At 50.4% G+C, this 11,447-nt stretch overlaps 1 protein-coding gene across 1 annotated transcript; it reads right to left on the reverse strand.

Annotated features, from left to right (window-relative positions):
- Positions 1-3,979: 3,979 nt before the first annotated feature.
- DEU56DRAFT_920252 (uncharacterized protein) lies at positions 3,980-5,132 on the reverse strand (the record flags this gene model as incomplete). Its single annotated transcript, XM_041358408.1, has 3 exons — positions 3,980-4,516; positions 4,571-4,897; positions 4,950-5,132. 3 exons carry the CDS (start codon positions 5,130-5,132, stop codon positions 3,980-3,982), a joined length of 1,047 nt encoding a protein of 348 aa, XP_041200773.1.
- Positions 5,133-11,447: the final 6,315 nt, after the last annotated feature.

Here is an 11,447-nt window from a genome sequence, read left to right on the forward strand (position 1 = left end):
GTGGAACACTTGGCAGAATCCTTTGCCGGGTATGCAGTCTACGGAATGATGGATTTATATTCAGGATATGACCAGTGCGCACTTCACGAAGAATCCCGCGATCTCACCACCTTCGGCACACCACTCGGACCACACCGGCTCACAACGCTTCCTCAAGGGCACGCTAATGCGGTTCAAGTATACCAAGGAGATACGGTGTTTATCTTACAACATGAGATTCCTGATTTCACTTCCCCGTTCATCGACAATGTACCCGTCAAATCCGTTCGGACAAGGTACCAACATCCTGACGGCACATATGAAACCATTCTGGACAACCCTGACATCCGCCGCTTCATTTGGGAACACTGCATAGTTCTCAATCGGATATTGCAACGATTAGAGAATGTTGGAGCAACCAGTGTCCGCCACTAAATTCGTCTTAGCTGCCCCAACCGCAATCATTGTCGGACACAAATGTACCTTTGAAGGTCGTGTTCCGGAAGATTCCAAGATCCAGAAGATCCGTGATTGGCCGGAACCATGTAATGTTACGCAAGTCAGGGGATTCCTTGGCACGTGCGGTGTACTACGCATTTTCATCCGGAACTTCTCCAAGATCGCACGGCCGCTCATCAACCTGACAAAGAAAGACGCACCGTTCGAATTCGGACCGGAACAGCAAGAAGCCATGCAGACCCTGAAGGACTTGGTATTAGAGTCCCCCGCACTACGTCAGATCGACTACGAATGCGGACGGGAAGTCATCCTTGCCGTGGATACATCATCGGTAGCGGTCGGGTTCATACTACTCCAAATCGGCGAAGACGGCAAACGGTATCCGAACCGGTTTGGATCCATATCGCTCACGGAAGTCGAAAGCTGCTATTCTCAAGCGAAACTGGAGCTATACGGATTATTCCGCGCCCTCCGTGCCGTCCGTGTATTTATCTTTGGCGTCACCAACCTAACGGTTGAGGTCGACGCAAAGTACATCAAGGGTATGATCAACAATCCGGACCTCCAGCCGAATGCGACAATCAACCGATGGATCGCAGGTATACTGTTGTTCTCTTTTAGACTCGTACATGTATCCGCTGCGAAGCATACCGGTGTCGACGGACTCTCAAGGAGACCAGTTGCGGTAGATGATCCGGATGAGGATGACAACCATGAAGACTGGCTAGACCGGTCTTACTCCTTTTGCACGGAAATCCTGAACGATCGAGCTTACCGCATCTCCAGTGTCGCGAGTCTCATCGAACGCATACCGTATGAGCAGCCCGTTTCACTAACAGAAGCCCGTCCCCCAACACTTCTAGCATTCTTAGATTCTCCGGAAAGCCCCACGGACGAGATTGAAATACCTCGCTCTGAATCCGCAAAAGCAATGGACGCCCGAATCACGGAAATCAAACGCTTTCTAGAAACACGGGAAAGACCTACACCGTTCACGGACCGCGACTTCGAAGCATTTGTTACATCAGCAGCTAGATACTTTATCATGGACGGACACCTATGGAGACGGCATTCACACGGCAAACATCAGCTCGTGGTTCCAATAGGAAAATGGTTACGGATCCTCAAAGAAGCCCATGATGATCTTGGGCATAAAGGTATACTGACAATCCGGACCCGTCTCCTCTTACGATTTTGGTGGCCAATGATTATTGACGATATCAAATGGTACAACAGGACATGTCATGAATGTCAGATCCGGCAGACCCGCAAGCTGCACATCCCCCCGTCCGTCCCCATTCCGTACGGAATATTCCGGAAAGCACACCTTGACACGATGATGATGCCCAAAGCGGGCGGATTTGACCGATTAGTTCAAGCGCGCTGTGCCTTAACAGGATACCCCGAATGGCGGATGATACACCGCGAGACCGCAAAGATCTTAGCTGACTTTATATTCGAAGATATCCTATGCAGATGGGGTCCCATCACGGAAATCGTCACGGACAATGGAACCGCCTTCCGCGCAGCCGTCAACTTCCTCGCAGAAAAGTACGGTATCCACCCAATCCGGATCTCACCATACAATTCGCAAGCAAATGGTATAGTCGAGAGACGGCATCTCGATGTCCGGGAGGCCATCATGAAGTGTTGCGAGGGGGACGCATCCCGATGGTACCAAGTCACACATACGGTATTCTGGGCGGAACGGGTAACTATCCAACAATCAACCGGATTATCTCCGTACTTTATGGTCCACGGAGTCGAACCTATCTTTCTGTTAAGACCGTGTTCAACGGGTCGGACCGGAGGGGCTTAGCTTCAGCTCGTGCGCTGCGCTCTTTACCCGAGTACGTGCCCCTAATTTACAGGGGGTTGGATATCGTCGGCCGAAGGGTATAGACGGGCCGGACGAGAGAGAGAAGACTACCCGAGACTTCGTCCGGGTAGAAACTAACAAGGTACAGACTACCCGAAGGTAGAGGCGGAGGTATTCAGCCTTAGGGATATAATCCCGAGGCTCGGAGGATCGGACTAGGGAAATAATCCCAAGAGCCGAGAGGACACGAGGATTGAACAGAGTCTAAGTTAATATTCGAACTGAGGAAATACTACGGGTTACAAAGGGTTTATATACTGTAGTGTATCCGACGGGTTTCCGGCCGAAGCGCAGTCTTCGGATCAGAGGGCTATGTAGAAAATGTACTAACGGATATGAACTGCTGCGGACGATCGAGAATGGAGCCGGAGATTAAATGAAACAGGGGGGACAAGTTAAATGAAAGGAAAATGAATAGACTAACGGACGGATCAGAATGAACCCGGATATTAACTGTCAGAAGGATCCGGGCGTATAGGGGCATCAAGAAGCATATACAAATGGGGACACGGGGAAATGAATTCTAGAATGGAACCGAGAGAACGGACGGACCGGACCGGACGAGAAGCTTCAGGTACGGAATATGACACTTTCCGTTTGATTTAGCTGAAGCAACGTTCCTGGTTGCACTCCCGGACCAGGAACAATTCTCTACCGCAGATCTTATTGCATGGCGCGCCCGACAACTTCAGAAACGACAAGAAGACCTGGACGCAATCAAAGATAAGGTAGTCCAAGCTAGATACCGATCAGTCCGCAGATTTGAAGAACGGTACCGGAACTCAATCAAGGATTACGACTTTCCGTCCGGAACCTTGGTATTGGTACGGAACACCAGGATAGAGAAGGAGCTAAGTCGAAAGACGAAGCCACGATATCTCGGTCCTATGGTGGTACTCCGGCGGACCAAGGGCGGTTCATACCTTCTTGCAGAAATTGACGGATCCGTGTCCAAGCTGCGCTATGCGGCGTTCCGACTGACACCTTATTTTTCACGTAGCAGGACAAAGATATCGGTCACAAGCATTACCGGTATGGCGGATGAAGCATTGGATGACCTAGCAGCAGAAGAAGGTTGCGAGCCGGACGAAGAAGAATCCGATGTCGACACCAAGGATTAACCTCCCCCGCATACCATCGGACTCGTATATATATATACAGACACATATTCCGTATCTGTTTTACCCCGGGTTTCGTCCGGTGATCTCAACCGCACTCATTATTAACAGACACGCTCACAAAGCACAACAGACCGCATCATAATCCGTCCCGTAACATCGATCCTATATATATCTCCAAGACTCAGGCTACTTCAATTTCCAGTGCGTATAACGGACCAAGTACCTATATTTCACTTCACACGCGTGCCATACGCACCACGCTCCTTTGTTATCGGACTCACATCATGGGAATACGGGAAGGTACAGACGAGGGAAGCGCAACGAAGAACACAAGACGGACGGGAATCCGCAAAGTAAACCGTCTTTATTCACCTTCTTCCGCATCGCAAGCGCATGCTCAATTATTACTACTTATCTCACAGGCACTCAGTGGGGATCAGGACCGGACATGGACACGGACACGGACACGGACACTTCATTCACTAAAGCTACTTTGGCCTTCAAGCAATCTATAAGTACAAGTGATATAGGAACCGGGTATCTAAGTGCGGCGACGGTTAAGGCGGTATTCGATCAAATCAAGTCCATTAGCGACCTCCATCATCAGCACATTGGCTTGGTATGCCTTGGCGCGGAGACGACGGATCTCACCCCGGATAGTAACTTCCTCCTCCCCAAGGCCGGAGTTGGCCAGACTAGGGAACTCCTTGTCCGCACCACAAATTTCTTCTTCAACCTCATCCTCCTCGTCATCACTCTCCTCCACCTCCTTGCGCTTAGGAGAAGCAGGTGCCTTGGAAAGAATGGACTCGGCATCGCCATCGGAGTCGGAAAGAACGATGGGGGGTGAAACAGTAGACTTTGGGCGACGTATGGTACCGGAACGAGAGCTGGAGGGAATAGGAGGGGTAGGGGCGGCCTGCACACGGCGCTTCTTGCGGTTGGAGTGGGTGCAGCCGACCTTCAACTTCTTGCACCCGTTGCAAGCGACCCCGGGGAAGCCAAAACAGTCACGGTTGGTCTTAGTGCACTTGGCGCAGCGGGTTGCATGCTTGGGAGCTATGCCGGGTGTCTTTCTCTGAACAAGAAGGTCAGCAAGACATGCAGAGGAAACGGAAACACAAGCACGCACCTGTACCACAATCTCCTCGTCCGCGACATCCTCATCATCGGACTCTACTACCGCCTCGCTACACTTCCTTTTCCCATCCTGTCGCGAAGCACGAACCATTGCTTCTTCCTCATCGACACCCGCGGACTTGGCGGCCTCAGCCTCAGCGGTCTTGCGCGCGGCTTCTTCAGTAGCCTGGCGAGCCTTCTTCTCTTCGATAGCCTTCAGGGCCGCGGTGAAACGGTCGAAAGCCGCGTTGGCAGTATTGCCGCTAGCCACCTCCGCCTCAGAAAAATCAAAGGGGAGGCCCTTGGCAAGCCTGGCCGCGGAACAAGCGGATAAATCACTCTATGGAAAGGTTAGCAATCGCATCACGAAAGGAGGAGTCGCCGCAACGTACCGATAAGACCTTCCATTGCCACAACCACTGAATCCTATCCTCCACTGCCTCGCCCGTCTCATCGGGAATGCATGCGACAACGCCGTTCAAACGCATCTTGAGGGCCGCGAAATCACGTTGAAGTTTGTCGACTTCAGGATCGACGGGAGCGACGGACGCAGAAGCGAAGTTAAAAGGCGCCATGATGAAGAATGATGAAGAGTGGAAGGAAGAAAGGAAGGATTAGATGTGGAGAATTTATAGGGATGAACAACGCGTCGACGCGTCCACACCATCCACCCGAACTCCGCAAAAGACTCCGCACTTCTTCGCTCCGACTATCCGGTCACACGGTCATGTGACGTTCTGACAAGAAAACTGCTAAGTCCATTCCGCACACAGGACTGACCGGGGACGGTCAGTATTTGAGTCCCCCGCAGATGTACCAAACATTCCGGCGCCAGCCTCACAATCGCCCATTATGCACGATCCGGAGCTCACCTGGTCAGGTATTCATGTCCACATTCATCCGGCCTATTCCGTCGACTCCCGTCCCTCCCGGACACCTAACGGATACGCAACCCGCGACGGATTCCCTCAATTGCCCCTTGTCCCTGTCCATCCATGTCCATCCATCCCCATTGGTGCGTCATTTCTCTCCTATTATCACTCTGATCAAGCAGCAGACTGTTTTACATGTACATTCCCATACATGAGGCCGCTTACCGTCCCTTACATATTATCGCGCTACGGACTCGCCTATACTACTGTCGCTTAAACGGATCCCGAGTTCTTACAGATTAAGATAAATAGTTGCGTCGTACTCTGCCAATATCACTTCCCTTTTGCTCCCTTGGATTTATATCTAAGTCCGTGTGATCAACAAAGTCCCCTTAGTCTTCCGTGTTGCAACGGACCTCTTCCCGCACCTCGGACTACTTCCGGTAGCTCGTTACCTCGAGACCTTGACACCTCGACACCTTGACACCTTGACACCTTGATCATCGTACCGCTAGATATCCGTTCCTTGCGAACTATCTTCCATCCGGACACTCCTTTCCCTTTCAACCGGACTTCACCTGCGTGTCCGCCGCTCAGATCTTAAGCCCGTCGGATTGATTCCTTCGCATTTATCGCAAAGACTTCCTTCAGTAGCAATCCCCTTGGGACGAGCTATTACACTTGCACTCATACGGATCGGTAGTCTACTCTAACAGGCTACACGGAATCACTTTCACTCATCGCTACATCTGCCCGTTCCTTCCTTATCCTTACCTATTTCCCTCGCAGTTAACTCAACTTTTCCCCTCGCAGTTTCCTGCTACACTACCTCTACCTTCCACCAGCTCTCCTTTAGTGCAGTCCACGATCCAAGGGCATAGACTCACACACATTTTCCAGTCTCAACCCACATCAATGCCACTCCGGCCCATTCGTGTCGCAGTTCTTCGCTCACATACTACTGTGAGTGATCAATGCAGTCCGATGTTCTGATGCTGAGTGCTTGTAATGTGTAGCATACATCCGACGACATTCATGTTTTAGTACTAAGGACGGACGCCGGACATCGTCTTCTCGCACAATTCCGAAGGACGCAGAACACTAGGGATCTCGACCAATCTATAAGGCACTTTGAACGTGCGGTTGATCTTTGCGTCATAGATCATCCATGCTGCTCTGCAGCACTGTTCAATCTAGCTTCCGTGAAGTTTGTTAATTGCCAAGTTAATGGACTGTACCTCGACCACAACATCCCCACCTCTCTTTTTCAACACACCTTTGACTTGCGTCTGACTGGTCATCCTGACCGACCGATCACTCAACTCTGTCTCGCCATTGCTCTGCTGTCCCGCTTCACGAGCTCGACGCTTACATGTCCGCGACACAATGTCATGAAGGATTTTCCAGGTACACTTGCCGTGGATGCTGCGTCATGTGCACTTTGTAGCGGTGATGTGTGTCGCGCTGTCGAGTTGTTAGACTTACACCTTACTGACAGACTCATTCCCACCTCCTGGTCTTAAGTTCGTTGTTAGCACTACAATTGCTTGCTGCTGAAGATGTTCGAGGCACTTGAGCTCTGAAAATGAGCATGGCATAGCGTATGATTTTTTTTGTATTTTATACTAATTAAAATGAGAAAATTGATGGTTCGAACCGGTTCTGAACCTGAACTGGACCTTATGAATGGTCTGGTCCAGGGTTCGCCTCCTGCGCTGAACTGGACCGAAGGTTCAGTTCTGGGTTCGACAAAACACCCCCAAGAACTGGACCGAACCGGACTTCGGCAGCACTATCTTTACCGCGCCGTTCACTCGAACAGGCGCCCTGAACCAGCACTATGGCCTCAGAACTAAGACTACCTCCCGGATTTACCTGGGACGACGAGAAACAAGAACCAATCTTCACCAACGAAGACGGAAGGCAGTGGACTATCTCCGACTGGAGTAACCACAAGAAAGAACACGCACCCGAAGGACACACCTGGAACTTTTGGACCCAGACCTACGAACCATCCCAGAAACCCACATCCCCAGACGACGACATGCCCAAAGAAATCGGCACTCCTCCCGCGCCCTTCAATGGCGACACCAGAACCGCTCAAGGATTGGCTCTTCAGCTCGACGCCTACCTTGACATGAACGATGAAATCTATAACTCCGACAAGAAGAAAGTCATTTTCGCTTTGAGTTGCATGACCAAAGGCGAAGCAGCTAAGTGGGCCGAAGGCCATCTCAAAGCAGCAGCCGCTGTGAAGAGTTACGGAACTTACCTAGAATACGTCGAGAAGTTCAAGGGGACTTTCTTCCCCAAGAACAGCGCCCAAACCGCCATTAGGCGTATCTCCACATTGAAGCAAACCGGCAGCGTCACTGCCTACGCATCCCTATTCCGCACCATCATCGCCGATACCGGCATCGAAGAAGAAATCACCCGAACCATGTTCTTCCGCAATGGACTAAAGCGTGAGATTACCACCGCTATCCTTGCATTCGACACCACTCCCACCGACCTCGCAGGTTGGCTTGACAAGGCTCTCGAAATCGAGGTGCGCAGGACACTTATTGCGCCACCTGTCTTCACCAAGAACAGAGACCCCTACGTGATGGATATTGACAGGGCGGAGGTAGGAGAAGATGACGATGGTGAGACGACGAGGAAGACCCGCAAGACGTACCTGACGCCTCAAGAACGCGAGCGCAGGAAGAAGAACGGCCTCTGCTTCAAATGCGGCAAGAAAGGCCTCATCAAAGACTGCCCGAACCACCCCACGGTGACGGCAGCGAAGAAGACTTCCGTCAAGGACGACGACGAAGAATACCGCGAATTCCAAGAGTGGAAGGCGTTCAAAGCCCGCCAGATGAAGAAAGGCAAGGGTAAGAAAGAAGAAAGTAGCGATGAGGAGGATTTTTAGAATGGGGATCCGCACCGGTGTCAGACACCCCTAGAATAGGACTCTTAGTACAATCGATTGGCGACTCGAAATCTATTCGTATTCCGTTAACCATTGAATCATCTAGGACCAACAAAACCACCGAAGCAAGCACGCTAATAGATAGCGGCGCAGAAGGGGAGTTCATTGATTGGCAATTCGTCCGAAGAAACTCCATCAAGACTCACTTTCTCGATAAGCCCATACCCGTACGCAATGTGGATGGCACGCTCAATAAAAATGGAAAAATCACACGGTACTGTAATCTATCCTTTTCCGTTCGCAATCTTCCCATGAAGACGCGTTTCCTTGTAACCTCTTTAGGAGGAGAGGACGCTATTCTGGGAATGACTTGGCTGAAGAAAGAAAATCCAGATATAGATTGGACCGCCGAAGAAGTACATCTTCACGAGCGCAACATAGCCGCTACCAAGACTAGCGAAGAAGACGTCTTTTACGACGCATTAGAACCAGAAGAAGAAGACGTCTTCCATGACGCAATGGAAAGTATTCCAGAAAACCCATTCTCTCATAACAACCTCCCTAACCTCCTAGATCTTGACGATGACGATGAAGTAGTCGTGTCGGTAAGAAAAACCGACAACATCTCCCAAACCCTCGCCCAGGACGCTGCTAAACCCAAGAAATCCTTCGAAGAACTCGTTCCACCAGAGTTCCAGAAGTATAAAGACGTATTCGGTGACGTAGCTAACGGAACTCTCCCACCAGAACGCAAATTTGATCACAAAATCGACCTCAAGGATTCCTTCGAACCACGGAAATGCAAAATCTATCCGCTTAACACCAAAGAAGAGAAGGCCATGAACGATTTCATCGACGAACATCTTGCTAAAGGTACCATCCGACCCTCTGAATCTCCGCAATCATCACCCTTCTTCTTCGTCAGCAAGAAAGACGGATCTCTCCGGCCATGCCAAGACTATCGTTATCTGAACGAACACACGGTTAAAAATAACTACCCATTACCGCTGATCTCAGATTTGATAGACAAACTCAAAGACGCCCAGATCTTCACCAAGATGGATATCCGATGGGGATATAACAATGTACGTATGAAAGACTCCGACTGTTGGAAAGCGGCATTCGCCACAGCCAGAGGACTCTTTGAACCATTGGTAATGTTTTTCGGCATGTGCAACTCGCCGGCCACCTTCCAGTCTATGATGAACGAACTGTTCGGAGACATGATCCAGGAAGGACGGATAATCATCTACATGGACGACATACTAATCTTCTCCAAGGACTTCGAAACCCATCAGATTTGTACCCATAAGGTACTTCAACGACTCCACGATAACTTCCTCCACCTCAAACCCGAAAAATGCACCTTCAACGTAAAAGAAATCGACTACCTCGGCATGATCATCAAACCCGGCTCCGTCGCCATGGACCCAATAAAGCTTAATGGTATATCTGATTGGAAGACTCCCACGAAAGTCAAGGAAGTCCGATCATTCCTCGGATTCGCTAACTTCTACCGTCGCTTCATCGCTAACTACTCATCCATCGCATGACCCCTTATAGATCTAACCAAGAAAGACGAACCGTTCTCATGGACCCCGGAACGCGAACACGCCTTTCTCAGGCTCAAAGAAATCTTCACGTCATCCCCTATTCTCCAAATACCCGACAAAAACCTTCCCTTTGCAATCGCAACCGATGCCTCCCTCTACGCAACTGGGGGAGTTCTCCTTCAGAAAGATTCTAACGGCAGCTGGCTCCCCTGCTCATTCCTTTCCCAATCCTTTAACCCCGCCAAACGAAACTACCAGATTTACGACCGTGAATTACTCGCAATCGTCCGCGCTTTGAAAGTGTGGCGACATTACCTCCTCGGATCTCCCTTCCCCGTCCTCGTACAAACTGACCATAAAAACCTACAGTATTTCAGGGATGTCCAAGACCTGAACCGCCGCCAAGCACGTTGGCAAACTTTCCTTTCTCAGTTCGAATTACGTATTGAACACGTACCGGGTAAAGATCTCATCATACCCGACTTATTATCTCGTAGATCGGATCACCTTCCAGACGATAGCGTCGAAAAGGACAATCTCCAGATCCAACTCCTCCCTGATTCGTTATTCATTAACACCATTGACACTTCTTTTACGGACAGATTACATATTTCATCATCGGTTGATCCGGTAGTACATACCGCGCTACAAGCGCTCACAGATCCGACCATTCCTCCCCCCCTCCGTTCCGCTCTTTCCGACTGGAAATTGAGCGACGGTATTCTTACTTATAAAGGACTCACTTACATATCCCCAGGCGACCTTCGTCGCGAAATCACCTCCCTTCATCACGACTCTCCCACCGCCGGTCATCCAGGTCACTTCAAGACACAAGAACTCCTCTCTCACGACTTCTGGTGGCCCGGCCTTTCTACCTTTGTCAAGAACTACGTCGACGGCTGTAGCATCTGCCAACAGAACAAAGTAAACACTCACCCGTCTTCCCCTCCTCTACAACCGATACCCGCTCCTCTCTCCAACCGCCCTTTCACTCAGGTCTCGGTCGACCTCATCACCGACCTTCCGCCATCCGACGGCTTTGACAGCATCATGGTCACGGTGGACCATGGCCTTTCGAAGGGGGTAATTTTCACCCCGTGTACCAAGACGATTGACGCTGAAGGCGTCGCGAACATTTTCTTTTCCAAAGTTTTCTCTAGATACGGACTTTACAATAAAATTATCTCTGACCGCGGACCTCAGTTCGCTTCTAGATTCCAGATCGAACTCGGAAGACTCCTCGGATACAAAAACTCCCTTTCCACTGCGTTCCATCCCCAGAGTGATGGAGAGACCGAACGAGTTAACCAAGAGCTCGAAGTCTACCTCCGGATCTTTTGCGGTAATGACCAAACCGGCTGGGCCGCCATGCTTCCCCTAGCGGAATTTGTCCATAACTCCCGTCATCATTCCGCTCGCGGCACCTCCCCTTTCTACCTCATGATGGGTTACCACCCAAAACATCTCCCCGACGTTCATCCTAAATCCGACATCCCTAATATCGAACAATGTCTCTTCATGCTTAACAAAGCACGCGATGAAGCGCTAGCC

Source organism: Suillus clintonianus (assembly GCF_016758775.1).
Source record: "Suillus clintonianus strain FC179 chromosome Unknown DEU56scaffold_213, whole genome shotgun sequence".
Lineage (NCBI taxonomy): Eukaryota > Fungi > Basidiomycota > Agaricomycetes > Boletales > Suillaceae > Suillus > Suillus clintonianus.